Source organism: Larimichthys crocea, chromosome XV (assembly GCF_000972845.2).
Source record: "Larimichthys crocea isolate SSNF chromosome XV, L_crocea_2.0, whole genome shotgun sequence".
NCBI classification, from domain to species: Eukaryota; Metazoa; Chordata; class Actinopteri; family Sciaenidae; genus Larimichthys; species Larimichthys crocea.
This window is the reverse complement of record NC_040025.1, coordinates 3,442,360-3,457,819: the sequence shown is the minus strand read 5'-3', so window position 1 is coordinate 3,457,819 and position 15,460 is coordinate 3,442,360. Positions and strand designations below refer to the sequence as shown.

At 40.5% G+C, this 15,460-nt stretch overlaps 1 protein-coding gene across 3 annotated transcripts in view; it reads right to left on the bottom strand.

Moving 5' to 3' along the window:
- Window positions 1-15,460, bottom strand: part of chchd6a (coiled-coil-helix-coiled-coil-helix domain containing 6a) — an 86,177-nt gene that overhangs the window by 20,757 nt on the left and 49,960 nt on the right. For all 3 annotated transcript variants that reach the window (XM_010731237.3, XM_010731238.3, XM_027288529.1), the window contains 2 exons: window positions 12,340-12,410; window positions 1,002-1,137 (listed from right to left, as the gene is read on the bottom strand). In XM_010731237.3, coding sequence (XP_010729539.1) covers window positions 1,002-1,137; window positions 12,340-12,410 — 207 coding nt within the window. The remainder of the gene's footprint in view (window positions 1-1,001; window positions 1,138-12,339; window positions 12,411-15,460) is intronic.

Below are 15,460 nucleotides of genomic sequence, written 5' to 3'. Positions count from 1 at the left end.
AATATGGCGTATATCAACAGTGTCATATACAGTATGTCCTCGTCTCTGCCGTGATGAGGGCCTGGGTTAAAGGACGAGTATTCAAACAGGAACATAAACCTTTAAACAAGCCCTGAGAATTCTGGTGAGGAGGCTGCAGATATAATTGCTATCTCTGGTTGGACGATGGAGTCTTGTTTACTTGAAATCAACGGCCCCTCTTACAGGAATTCTTCTCATATTCTGAGTATGTTTTCTTTCAATTCAAAAGTTAAAAAAATGCACATATCACTGGCAATGCTAATGTGTGTTTTGGTGCACGGGCACGGTCAGAAAAGATCTAGCTTTACTGCTTGTTTTCAGATGACAGCCTGCTTTACTTTCTTTCTCACCCACTTTAAATGATTTTGTGCTTGTAAACTACCTAAAATTAGACCCCAAAAATCATGACGGCTGCTTTGACAAGCTGAACTGCCACTGAAGAGTGATTTCATGGCAACCCAAAGTGTGTACGTGTTTGAAAAGGTGTCATTTTCAGTACTGGTAGGAAAACAAGTTTGGTAACGCTGCAGAACTTGGATTTCATACTTTTACATCAGATATTCACTCTGAAAGCTGTTTCTAATGACAAGATTTTTTTTCTCGGTATAAAAACCTAAAGTGACAGCACTCAAAGTCCCATCAATCTGATTTTTAACTAACCTTGAATAATCTTGAGAACATGAAAAAAAAAAGAAAAGAATTTCTTTCTTTTACATCAGACAGAGTGCTGCTCTGAAAATAACAACATATCTCTCTATGGAAAAACTTCAAAAGCAACCACTCAGACTAGACTGTTATGTCAGAATCTTCCCTAAGTGCTTGCTTCCTTGAGGGGAGGGTGTAAAGTACAACGAGATATTAATACTATAAACATATATTTATTAGTTTTGCTTCAGTGCTGACACAATTTGTGATAATGCTTAACCCTTCTGATCTTTCAAAACCCATCCATTCCATGTTTGAAAAAAAGAAGCTCTCACCTTCTTTGCAGCATTGATACACTGCATGTATTCTTTGGCCAGGCCTGAACACCTTAGGGTCTGGTCCCTGTTTTCCCTGTAACAGGATAAAATCTGACTCTGCAGGCCAGAACACACCGGGTCTGTATTACGAGACCTGCAAAAGACAGACACAAACATTCAGCAAGACGGAATCATGAATAAAGGGTTCACTCTTTGTCACAGTGTACATTTAAAGAAAAAAATCAAACTGCTGAAATAAAATCAATGAAATAAAACGTCAAACGAGCACCAACGTCAAAAGTTTGAGTTTTGGACAAGATGTGTCAAATCCATTGATTCTGAATCTCAAGTTTCACATATCATTTGTTGGGTTTGTTGATTTTTATTGGCTGTAATAATTAAATAAATGACTAAAAACACTAAAAAAAAAGAAGCAATAACTTCTTAGGCACTGTACTTAAAACCTGGGGCATATTTATATTACCTAATATCTACTGTATAAAACAATATATGTGAAATCAATATTTATGTTCACACAAGATAAAAGTCACACAAGCTTATAATTTTACTGGAAGTAGATTATAATAGAGTCGTTTCCAGCTGTTCTGTTCGGCTCTAAAAAAAATAATAGAGTCGTTTCCAGCTGTTCTGTTCGGCTCTAAAAAAAAAAAAACGACTGCAGGGGGTGGGGGCACACACACTTACGTCCAAATGTTTGATAATCTTAGAAAAATAAGCTGTGCACAGTAATTCAGCTTAACTGTTAAATCAGATAGGAACTTGTTTCACACGCTTCTAACGGAGCCACAAAAAAAAATCAGTTATTTTGGGTTTACTGTCATATGTTTGATTAGAAAGAGTGATTTTGATGTGTTTACGCTATACCCAGTTTCCTATCAGAGACATTTCCTAATTTCAGTATAGTACAGTATATATGTGGTTTCTAATCCCCAGTCCAAACAGAACATTAAATAATATTTGAGAAAATTCTTTTCATAGCAGCATGCATGTGAAAAACAGCCAGTAAAATGTGCTTTTAGAGGTTTGTATCGCTGGTACTTTGTACTCCTCGCATGTCTCAGCCATAAACAGAACAAAAGAAGACAAAAACTGTTAAAAGAAAAGAAAAGAAAAAAAACAAACATTCAAAAGAAAGAAGAGGTCTGATGAAAGGAAAAGACAAAGATGAAAAACAATTAACAGCTTTACCCTCTGCAACCCGTTTAACAACCTATGGTTCGTATAGAACGTGCTTCACTGCAAATCATGCAATTAGCGCTAAATCACGTTTAATTGAGTGGGCAGGATCATTTTGATCAAATACAGCAGAAAAGTGTGCTTTGAGAGATTGAATCAGCCGTGCTTAATTTGATATGTGGGCTGTATTATAATTGGTCTTTGGCTGTCTATCTATGTGATTGTTAACTATGACAGGCTTGCTGCTGGGGTGCCTCGCTGTAATGGATTCTGACTGATTGAAGCAGAGACAAGCGAGTTACATACGCCCACGCAGGTTTAAGAAAGGCACGCGCACAAATGTACACACCCACACACACACTTTGTAGTACACCGTAAACATGAAAGAACAAGGAACAGCGTGCGTGCACACACACCTCCCTAACGCGCCGGTCTCCTGTATACTGTGCCCCTACACACACACACACACACTTTCTCTGTGAGGAGCGTTTAACACCGGATTTAATTGAAAGCCAAATTAAAGGCTCTTTTTGGCTTTGATTCACAGAGGAGAGCTGACCCCAGCATTTCAATTACAGCGTAGCCATATCCACACAGACACTTTATCATCTGCAACAGTATCATGGATGCAGCGACTGAGTTTATCTGCGCACGGGGGGCAGAGGTTAAAGAGGAAAATGAACAGAGACGGAGAGGAAAACATATAAAAGGAAGGAAGTGAGATAAAAAGATGAAAGGGAAGGAAAGAAGCATTCATCGGTGTCCCCTCACAAGATGATTTTAAAAGGATGACAGCCTATCACGCCACCTCCGATGCTTTATCTCGCCTGTTTAATGTGACTTCCTCCACTTTTTTGCCTCTGTCTTCTCTCCAACTCGGGCCCCCTTTTTCTTACGTCTCCCACCCCCACCCACACCCTTCCTCCTCCTCCTTTTCTCTCATCACATTAATGGCATAGAAAGGACGACACCGTGGCGCGCCATCTTTATCTCCCTCTCCATTTGAGGCCGCCCAAGATAAGGAACTCTCCTTTAATTTGAAATAAATGGCCTTCATCAGGGAAGCCAAAGCCTCCTGATAGTGCTGCGTGGTTTATTAAAAGGCGCTTGAAGCAGAAAATTGGTTCAGCCGCAGCAAAAGCTAAAGCTCTGTCCACATGCTACACCAAATTGAAGGTGAGGTCTTAAATCAACAATATTAACTGAGCCGCTTACAAAAATAAATAAATAAAACAGAGAGAGAGAGATAGAGGGACAGGGAGAGAGAGGCCTTGGTCTTTTAGCTGGAACGAGGTAAAGCAGCGTCCCTGACAGCTCGTCGAGCCGTGTGTGTGTGTGTGTGTGTGTGTGTGTGTGTGCGCATGCTGTGAAGGCATTCTAACATGAGTGGGAGCAGTCATTTTTGCGAGCTCACAAACGCATCTGTGAGCGGTAAATATGACAAAACATAAACAGTTAGATTAGTTGCTTAATTAATGGCGCTGCCCATTATTTTTAATCTCCGGCGGCGAAGGCGGAGGCGGACGCAAACACAGAGGCCTCAGACTTGTGGAGCACGCAGACCAGCTTACGAAGGGACAAAGAGAGGGAGAGGAATGAAAGGGGAGAAATTGGAAAATGGAAAAGACACAAAACACACCACCAACTACAAAAAGCCTCTGGCAAAGCCACGAGACTGATAAGGGAGATGCTTTTATCGCCTCTAAACCATGCTTCTCTCAGAGTCAGAGTGATGTTTTTTTGTGTTTTCCTTAATGGCCTTGGCTATACATATGAAGCATTGTTTGTTCTACATGCCATTTTATTTTCATCCTGTCAACTACAAAGTATTGGTATCGCTACAGTTTTTCAGGCAACTAATTAGAAAATCTTGTTAACATCTCACAAGAAGTAGCGCCCAAGGAGGAAAAATTAGGAGAATCCAATATTGTGACTGACTTGAGGGCTACCACACGGTTTCACAGAAAGTCTGCAACATCTTGCTTGTGTGCCAACACATTTGGAATATTTTGTGTTACAGGATTTGTCATGAATATAACGTGTCCTATACTTTTTGGCTGTAAATTGGCAATGTCAGCTGCAAACAACCGCATGTTTCAGTGTCAAGACTGTTTCAACATGAGTGTTTTAAAATATTATTATTGCACATAACTCCCTAATCGCAATTCAGATGGCTTCCTGAGTGGCAGCCAAATAACGGACTACCTGCATCATTCTGGCAGCCACTTTCCTATAAAGTGGCAAAGTCGCATTTTGTAGGGGGTAATTCAAACAAAGGGCGATCGACTCAACTTTTAACTTTTGTTGTTTCTTGTTTTGGTCATGTATGTGAGTTTAAAACAATGTTCAATGTTTAATGAACCATTCTAGTGCGCAATGCCTAAAGTGATAATGACAAATGAACCTATCAACATTTGTAACATTATCGTGACCCAAGAAGTCCAATCGGATTTGTCCGACTGAGTTGTTCGAATAGTGATTTGTGCAATTTGTTGGTATCCAAAGTCACATCATACGTAGCAATTAAAACACATTTTAACCTCTGACTGAGGTTCTGATTCAGTTTAGCAAAGTTCGTTTCAGCATTCACTTCTCGAATCCTTCAGAAGTGAGGTTCAAGTTCAAGTTTGCTATTCCAGCAGCACAAAATAAAGCTGAATAAAATGTTCGTTCCCTTAAAACCAGGGTACTACAATGAACAAAACATCATGACGAGGCATTAAAACATCAAGTGGGTGCATCAGAAGCCTGAGAGCAATACAAAAACGAGAGTGGTTCATCAGTTGCTCTTGAATTTTGTCTGCCTACTGCATAAACACTGGCATTTTTCAAAAAGTTAAAAGTCCTAAACAGAAACGTCTCAATGTTCAGGTACTTCATGTCTCTAAGGTCAGGCATCACGCTCATATCACCAAGCATTAAACCAAGGCATTTTGTCTATCTTTGTCGACCTTCTGCTCCTTGAATTCGCTCAGCCCTGAACAACCTGAACCAACGCTGTGAGGATCAACATCATGTTTGATGCTCTTGATATAACACTCTCCACTACTTCTCCACCTTCAACACTTGTGGATTCCTGGTCTAAACTCTCCTGTTGAGGAGGCTGCTGTTGTTGTTGCTCTTACACTTCTCTCCACTTTGTGAACTACCTTTGTATATGGGCTTGTATATATATTATTTACATTCTTAAATGAAAAGATATAGTGGTGCACAGTTAGCATTGTCATCATGGTAAGTTGTTAACTACTTTGTCAAATACATTTTCTTTCTTCAATAAAACTCTAATGTCACACAGGCTTATCATATCTGTTTGTTATGATAGCGAGTTAACTAGCTAGATGGTACAATAAGTCACGCAGCAAAAGTACAAAGTCTGTTGATCTGCTTTAAATAAAAATCCCTCTGGTGTTTTAGAGGACAGAAACCCTTACACTTCTTGTTTATTGGGAAACGTTTGCAACAGCAACATCTTATTTATGGCTCTCATTATGTTCCACTCAGGAGTAGCTCAGTCACATGCACCACTTAGTGGAAACTGTTATTTATTATTACCAGACTAGTCCGGTCTTTGGCTTAACATCAAACCAGTTTGAACTTTGTTTCATTGATCCAAGCCTACGTCTGACTCTCTGAAAGAACATGAATAAATATCTATTTCTTTTAAAGGTCCAATGTGTACGGCGTTTAGCGGTTAAGTTGCAGAATGCAACCAAATGAATACTCTCCCACGCCTCACCTTTTCCTTCTAAGCACGTAGGAACAACTCTGGCTGCGAAAATTCACATAAAAAGCAGAAGGCCATATCTAGGTCAATGTTTAATTTGTCTGCTTTGGGCTTCTGTAGAAAAATGGTGGTTCAACATGACAGACAACTTGGAAGAGGACCCGCTCCCACTGCAGATATAAAGGAAACAAAAACACAACAATCCTTATTTTCAGGTTATTATATTATAAATCTTATACACTGGGCCTTAAAGTCTTGCCATCTGCTTGAATGTGCGTCATAGAAATGTACATTTTTAGCATTGCTTTCGCAACAACACAGAAAAACAAATCTCATTCTCCCAGAGGAACTTTGATGCTCTGTAGGGAGAACGAGCGAGTGTGAGGTAAACCGGTCCATCCTTATCTATTGAGGTAGAAAATGGCATTTGACACGTCAGAGGGTCAGAATTCTTTAACAGACTGCTTTACCATTACCGGCTTGATTAATACTGGTGCAGCGGTGAAGCAAAGAGAAAAAGAGAGATGATAACAAGGGAGAAAGAGGGCAGGAGAGGTGAAGAGGAAAGCAGCTGGAGAGACAGAGTTGCCTCTTATCTCTTGCTTGTAGCTTGTATGCACCTGCACCCTGACAGCTTTTCAATTGACTGAGGGCACACATCCTCTTCTCCCCTATCTTGTATCTCCACATTCGTCCTCTCCCATCTCTCCATTCCTATCACAACCGCAACCAGGTAGAGGGTCCTCTATACAGTAGTACTCAGACTTCACTTTGTCTCTCATAAAACATTGAAGTGGATGTAGAGAACTTCATTTCTTTCAGTACCTCTCACATTTGCCACTCCTTTGTCAATGCTGTATTGGTGAATATATTTTCTTTAGGGTTCTACAGCAGCTCAGCTCCAATGAATATGCATGACTTCTTACGAATAGAAACATTTCCATGACCTTGATATGTTTTTTTTTTTTAAGAGGCTGTTTATGTTGTTTTGCTGCTTAGAAATGTTGTAAAGTGGGTAAACAGCCTGTTTTTCATCACAGTCTGACACATTGTCGAAAGAAAACCTGTCAAGTTTGATATTCTTTGGCATTCTCATCAATGAAATATTAATACACTGCAAATCAGACGTTAGATACATCTCATTAAAATAAATGCCCCAATCTGCGTCCATATATCGTCTCCAGTTTCCAAAATGATATATATTCATTAGAGATACATTTTTCTTCATTTCATGCCGGCTCTTCTTTCTCAAACTGTCTTCTTTCAGCAAACCACTTGTATATCATACAGCAAACTTCCTCCCTTCACTTCCTAAAGGGAATCCATCTGGATCTTTTCATCATTCACTGCTATATGCCCCCTTTTAATACATCTTTTTTTCCCTTTCAAGGGTTTGAGCTTAGAGCTAAAACATGCAACATGCCATCATTGGCCCCCCCATAAAATCAAGGTCAGGATCAATGCTGCCAGCAGGCTACATATTTATAGATTTTATAAGCTGACAGGAATGTGGGGAAAGAGAGATAGGAAATGACATGTAGCAAAGGGCTGCAGGTTGGATTCGAACCCTGGGCCTCTACAGCAAGGACTGAGCCTTTGTTCATGGGGCGGATGCTCTACCAACTGAGCTAACCGACACCCCAGCTGCATCAACATTTAAAACAAAACTGTATCAAGTTTGCATTGCAAACTGGTGTCTACAATCTGCCAATATGGTTTGTTTTGTCATTCATTTGTCATTAAAGCATTGTTGTTATACGTTGGCTCCTTGAACAATGTTGTCATTAAACCAAAAGCCTTTGTGTACAGATTTTGAAAACTAAAAAGGAGCCCTTGAGTCCCTTTGTAGTCATTTTACCTAAGAGCCATTGCAAAAACACTCCATGCACTAGACAAACATTGATTTATTCTGTTACATAATCTGCTGTTAAATGGTGTTGAATGGGCAGGCTTCTGACAGGAATCTTGATGGTTTAATCACATGCAGTCCTATAGTGGTCCCATTGAAAGCAGCATGGGGCTGAGGTTATACTGGGTGTTACTTTATGGAGATTCTTGTGATGAAGTGTGTTTTAGAAATGCACCATTCATGCTCAATGTAAATAGAAATTTGAGTTGCAGATTGTCCAGTGCTAATAACAACAGTTATTTTGGTATTATTTTCTGTATTAGTTGGTTTGTCATGCGGAAATGCATCGAATAATCACAGACATTTGGCAAGTTGTGTTGGGTCCATTTGGAGGCGCAGTAAACTTCACCACTTGATAACCTGACATAGCCGTTTTCTTTCCATCCAGATCAGGTTGCAAATAGAACTGTTCTCTTCCTCAAGCTGCCAGTTGAAAGTTCAGTGGTATGAAATGTACCCATTTGAAATTTACCAGGGTCAGTGAACCACACACCATGTTTTCAGTTGGCTTTTCTGCTACAGCACAACAATCATTACCAAGCAGTCTGCTTTTTAACTTGGACTCTGGGCTTGTCAGTGTTTCTAGCCTCATCGCAGAGTGATCTCCGTGGGCTGGTATCCTCTGACACAGACTGGGAAGATCTGACAAAAGCTGGCTATTAAGGCTAGTTCGACCACTACTGTAACAGACAGCGGGCTTTGTTAAATTGCCTTGGATACTGACCCGGGCGGTTTTGACGTGGGTATCTAGCCTTATCTGTCTTTCAGCTCTGAAGAGGAGGATGTCTCTCTCGCTCCCTCACACACATGTATCTAGACTAAAAAATTCAAATGTTTCCTCATGTCTCTCTTATTCCATCTATGATCTACAGCTAGGTAAATCCTGTCAAGTTAGCAAATGCAAAATGCCTCTGCTAAGTGGTCATCACTTTTATGTGGCAACGTAGGTCAATTCCAGAATGGGCAGCAGCTACAGACCACAGCTGAGAGGCATCCTATTTTTTGTGGTAGCAAAACCTGTGGAGCCTCTTGTTCTGTATTGTTGTTTTGTATTTTTTTCCTTTTGGAAATCTATCATTTGCAATTGGCGTATCTATCTATCTAATAGAAAATGTCACAAATAATAGATTATTATTGTGTCATTTACTCCAAAATAAAGAATAAATAAAGAACTATTAGAGATTTAGATGTCCAGTGAACTTTTATGGTATGGAAAAAGTAAATTTGTTCAAACAGATTTGAAGGTCTGGACAAAGAAAAACAGAGTGTGAGTGAAGAGAGAGAAAGAAGTTCAGGAAAATCACTGAGGCTGTTTTATCTTGCTCCACTGAGTTAGACATTTCAGAGTGCTACAGGTTGCAGTCCTCCTTGCGCGCGCACACACACACACGCACACACACGCACACACACACACACACAGAGGACAGTGACACTCTGGCCCTACGGTCTCTGGTTGCCTCAAACGTCAGAGTGCTGGCAGCCAAAGCTCCCTTTTTTGCTCCAGGGATTAAACTGTGGATTAACACATCACACAGGAGCACACATACAGACATATATATACACACACAAACAGAATACACAATGACACAAACCGTGGAGCCAGGGGGGGGTTTTGGAGTCACCCACATCGTGTCTTACAGTAGCTTTGTTCTACAGCGCTGCACTGAGACAGACTTCACTCAAAGAGTTTAGAGCAGAAGTCAGAAGTTTCTTACAGATTACTCAACAGTTTGTGTATCTGAAAATGTCTGCCAGTCAGTGTCCAAGCCCGCCCTCTCTTTTACTAACACTCTATCAGGGTCTCTGCATACACACACTAATGAAAACTGCAATGGATACAGCAGAAACTCACCCAGTCTGTATCCATTTTAGTGACTTGGGGATTGATTATTTGGAGAGAGATGCTTTGTGCTGCTATTCTAGTTGATACGACGCAGTGTTCTGTAGCAGACTGAAATAAAGACTACCTCCCTTAGTATCTCTCATCCCTCATTAGCACCAGTAAAGTGTCCTTGAGCAAAGCCCCTAACCCCAGCGTCTCCAGTGAAGCTGCTCAGTGTCCAGCAGATCAGATTTTCCTGGACAGCTTCCAGGTGTGAATATGAAATTCCATCTGGCTTAAGGGTCCTGGGAGAAACTTTGCAAGGCTTATAAAACTGTCATGGACTCTTCTCACACAGCTTTGGGTACAGGAAGACAGACGGCTATAAACTGTCCATGAAATACAAACACTTATCTAAAAAGTACGTGAACAATGGCAGGTGAATAAGCTGGTGCAGGTTATCTGAACAGTGTGAGATCTACACGGCTGAGGTGTACGGAGAGGGTGGTGCATTTAGTTTAACTATTAGGACAGGATGTTCAAATTTGTGGGTGGGTGTTTTATTGTATTTATTGTTTTATTTGTGTTACATATTTTGTATGAAAAGTGCTCTACAAATAAAGTTAGATTTATTTTTTTTGATTGATTAATTGATTGATAAATAAAAAAAGACAATTACAGATTGGGTATTGCTACACACAGAATGGGAATAATATCCCTTTTTAGCTTAGCAGTCTTATAGCAGACACTTTTATTTTTCACAGCAGATATTTTGACTTGTCATTGTAAGAAGTGAAGTGAACCATGCTGCAGCCACTTTAGTATACAGGTCCACATCAAACACACTCCATTTAGTTAGTATATTTAGACACTGTACACACAGAAACACTTTCATCCTTGCACATCCACTCATTAAAGCAAAACTTCCCCGGAGGTTCAGGTTAGACTAGATTACAGAATGAATGAAAGCCTAATCCACTTTCCTGTAAAAACAGTATATAATTGACCATAAAGGTAGCGCCTAACAGGAAGCTCGGATCGTTTTATCTTCTCTGATAAAAACACTCGTGGATTATACCCTCCTTCCCCCTCTGCGCGCACACACACACACACCATCCCAACGAGCAGAGGATTAGCAGTATTACTGTACAATATTCCCTTGAGGTGAGATCACCTGGTCTTCTAGCATCAGCACAGATCAAAAACATGACAGCATTGCTTTAAATCGCACTGTAATGGGGGTCTCATGCTCATAAGCTGCTGATAACAGCGTTCAGTCACTCCAGATTACCAGTGGAAGGGTGTATTAACTACAGGGCTGGCACACAATGAATTGTGTCTTTGTTATCTTCAGGCTTAAAACTGAAGGGCTTTGGTGTGGATGTATACTCAGCAGGTGATCCTTTACCATTTTTTATTCTTTTCCCTTTGAGTTATGCAGCTAGAAATGACAGACCTTCCTAAACGGTTATGCATGTAAGATCTGCTGTTTTGTTGGGCAGGTGGTGTACAGTAGGTTTTAAGAGCTGTTTCAGAACCGGCACTGATGAAAAACAGTGAGACTTAACCAAAAACAGTAAAGGTGTGGGCTGTAAAATCAAAACAATGAGCTGAAAGTGACTAAAACGCTGCATAAGGCAGAGAGGAATTTCTGAGGCAGATGATAATTCTTTGATGGTTTATCACTACGAGTCACATCACACACATAAATTTAAATGATTTTAGGGCATGTCCAACTAGAAGGAGACCCGGCGGCAGACACAGAACACACCGGTAGATCCCATCTGCTCCAAGCATATCAGGAGGAGAAGAGGGATGTGGCTAGGGAGAAGGGCATCTAGGCTACCTTCCTTAGCCTGCAAATTGTACCCAAAACATATATAAAAATTCCTCATGCATACAAATGCACCAACTATTTTAGGTCACAGAAGAAGTCTCTCTTTAAACTATGACGGCGCTTGCAATGGACAGTTTCAGTAATCCCCGTACCCGGAGGGAACTAATGCAGACGTGGGAAGAACAGGCAAACTCTACACAGAAAGAGTACAAAACAAGAACAAGCTCCACATTTTTTAAATGAACTGAGATATGTTGAAAATTATTAGGATAAGAATAAACAAACTTTATTAACAAAAAGCTGGTCATGAGCTAAATCCTGTCATCTGGGATAAAGCCATAGAAAGACATACATAAACAAGTGTTGTGTTATTTTGTCCTCTACCATAAATATTTGTGTCTTTTAGTTAGCTGTACTGATGACTCTCATCACTGGAAAGCCCCATTACTAGTCTGATACAGAATTTAAGTCTAGACCTGGTCTCTAATGTGAATTTCAGCTGGGTGTTTTACAGACTGCAGTGGCAATAATTAGCTACGTTTTCCCTGGCTGTGGCTCATTACAAGTCCACAGCGAGAAGCGAGCCTGGCAAAGTAGGGTATTGTTAAATTTGGCTTAATTAAAGCAGCCAATTAAAACACTTATCACATTAGTCAGGTGTGCTCTGGAGAATGTATGAATTTAACAGGTTAAAACTGAGGAAAAGAGCAGATCACTATCTATCGCTTCTTATTAGTCTGCTGTGTGCGTGTCCATGTGTGTTTCAGAGGCTCCAGGGAATAATATCTCCTCACTTTTGGAACTGAAAATTAGTTTGTGAATGTGTGTGTGAGTGTGAGTGTGAGAGTGTTTGTGTGTGTCCCTCACCTCACGTTTTCTTCCGTCTTGGAGGCAGCTTGGTGGAATTGCTCCTTGCCCTGTTCGTATCTCTCCCAATTCTAAAAACATGCAGGAGAACAACACAAGAAGACATAAACAGAGAGCATTATTCACGGTTTTGTATGTTCGCAGCACGATCACAATCAGATTTTCAGTAGCAGGTTCATGCTGTGGACCTTTTTTGTCTGAGAGCCACAGTTAGCACGGCTTTGTCACAAGGTTCACAAAACACTGCGTCCAGCTCCATTAAAACCACAACTTGCTGTTTTTGTACTTTGGCTTGTGCACGGTGTAAACAAAGGAGCTTTAGTGTGTTCATTAGTGAGCTGATAGGTACTGTGATAGGTGGGCTTCTTATAATAAGCTGCTGGAAGCATCTTCGTAGTTAACATGGAGACATAAGAGTAGAATTCATCTACTGATCAAGCTTTTTAACTCTCTAACTCATTAAATGAGCACAATTAGTAAAATATCAAATGTTTCTATAATTTCCTGGAAAACAGCATATCTTTAATGGAGACTCAATAACTAACCTACCCAATCCATCACAGTTAATATCAGGCTTCTCTCTCTTTCCCATCAAATCAATCTAAACTCATATTCTATGTTCTGACTAAATCATTTCTGCTCTGTACTACATATCTTCATCTTTTTCTTTCTCTTATCTGTAGCAAGTTTATTTTTTCCTGTCTTTCCATTTTGTGCCTTCCAGACTATGAAATATATTATATTATACATTTGTTTAGTTTTTTAACATCACCCTTACTGTAAGATGAACCACAGAGGAAGTTGTATGTTCATCCATAGGGAGGCTCTGCCATTACAGGCTGTAATGATTCTAGTGAAACTAAAGCTCAGCATGACTTGCGTTACTCATACATTTTTTAAGAAATCGTGAATTCTGACTTTGCAGCTTGCCCGGTGAACACCAAACCCCAAGCAAGCAGGCAGTGGTATTATGATAAAACAAGCAGCTAATCCACAACAACTGCAGCCTTTCCTCTGTTGATCCTCCTTAGGCCTTCCAGCACCCAGCATCCCCCCCAAATATTTAACCAGCAAACTGTACCAGCTGGGGAGGGAAGGATGACGGGAGAAGAAAGAGAGAGAGAAAAAAAAGCTTGAAGGGAGGTAAGAGAAGAATAAAGAAAGAGAAGCAGCAGAAGGCACGAAGGTAGGAGACGAGAGAATGGAGAGGGGAAGGAAAAGAAAGGGGGAGATAGATTTGTGAACTGGGATTTTCTGGGTTGGATTGGGCTCTGTGTGTAATAAGCGTGTGCATCTGTACTTATAAGAAGGTATGCAAGGAACCAAAGGAACAAAAGTGCCGTCTGTGACAGATGTACACTGCATTACTCATGAGCTGCTGTTAAATCTGAATTTGTGGAAAAAATAGACTATACATGACTAATCTAGAAATGGTTTAAGATGGCTGAAAGAACATTTACATTTCATCTCAGGGGCAAAGCAACAGGTGCTGAGCGAATGTCAACAACTGGCAAGTGTCTAGCCACCGTAACAGTCCTGGTCGTGCCGCGACTTTGAGAATAATGGCTAGTTATCTTGCTAAGTGAGGCTGTGAAGCACAGGATTATAGAGTTCTGGTCATTTGCAATGTCTTCCGCAAAATAGTGAGTTATAAACAACCAGTTTGATGTGTATGGAAGTGTGTGTGTGGTTATCCTGTAGCAGCCTGGTGGCATTTGCATGCGATTTAACTAAGGCAAACGCGGTGGACGGCAGAGCGTGTTGGCGCTGTGCTCTGATGCGGCATATCCCCAATAAGAGGCTGCAAACTAATTAATTTATCTTACCTCGTCTTAAGATGGATGGAAAGATTCAATGACCTGAAGCTTTTCATACAGTATAAAAAAACTGATACTGTTACTGCTGGATCACACCGGTCATGGCTGAATTTGACCATCTTAGACAAGGTTTGTGAGTCCACCAGGAGCAGCGTGTTTCAGAAAGGGTTAAAAATGGCTGTCCATGAACAATAAACGCATGTTCTATTTTTGACGGATGCCACGACCAGACACGTCAATCAGCACAGAGCTGATTTAACTGGCCAGAAGTCACACAAACTTCCAACAGACTTCATAAAAACACACAAAAGAGAAACAGTCTAACTACGTAGCCTATTTGCTCATGGTAGAAGCGCATAAACTAAGCAACAACAAGTGTTTTACCCACCAACAAAGTGTGGTGGGTAAAACACTTCTGAAGCCGTTTTATCCATTCTCCACACGACTTCAAACCCCACCAGGAGCACCCCGGTGGGGTTTGAAGTCGTGTGGAGAATGGATCAAAACAGCGTCACAGCCGCGATGAAACAGAACCGAGGCCAGTGCAAAGAAAAACTGCCTTGTTTGAATCATCATCCCATCTCGTAGGCCTCAGGGAAAGCATAAAAACTGAATGAGGCAATCAAGCATTTGTGTCTCGGTGTACCCTCATTTGTGCTTTTTTTTAAAATCAAAACCTTACCTTTACTACCCATATGATATGAGACAGTCTGGGGCCAGGTTTACAGCTGGAACTGCACAAGTATGCCCAGAGAGACAGAAATACTCTGTGTGTATACACAGTGTGTCATAAATTAAGGTAAACCTTAATGACAAATTTGCATATCAATACGTCTTCCTGCTCTACCACTCATTAGACCAGTCAGTGAAAAGAAGAAGGGCAAATCAAGCAACGCAGTTTCACATTTGTGTCGCATTGGCAACGTTCTACAATAATGCCGCAACATCTGTCACTCCGCAGTGACGCTTACGCACATCTCTGCCTGTTTACGGGCTGGATCATTAATTCATCACATTGACCTGTACCAATGAGTCAGTCAATATCATTACACATCAGCATGAAGTAATCAGTAAAAACAGTTTACAGTGCTCGTACTGAAACTCCTTCAATACATCATTGACACATACTGTGACAACTCATGTGTAAATAAGAATGTTTCTGTCTGACACAATCAGTGAAATTGGCTATTTAGATTCTGTCTCAAAATAATTTTAGGGCATTTTCCTCATGTCACACTAGTACATTACTGTCATCAGTGTTGGCTGTGCCATTTATTTTATTCTGAATATGAGCAGATTTACAT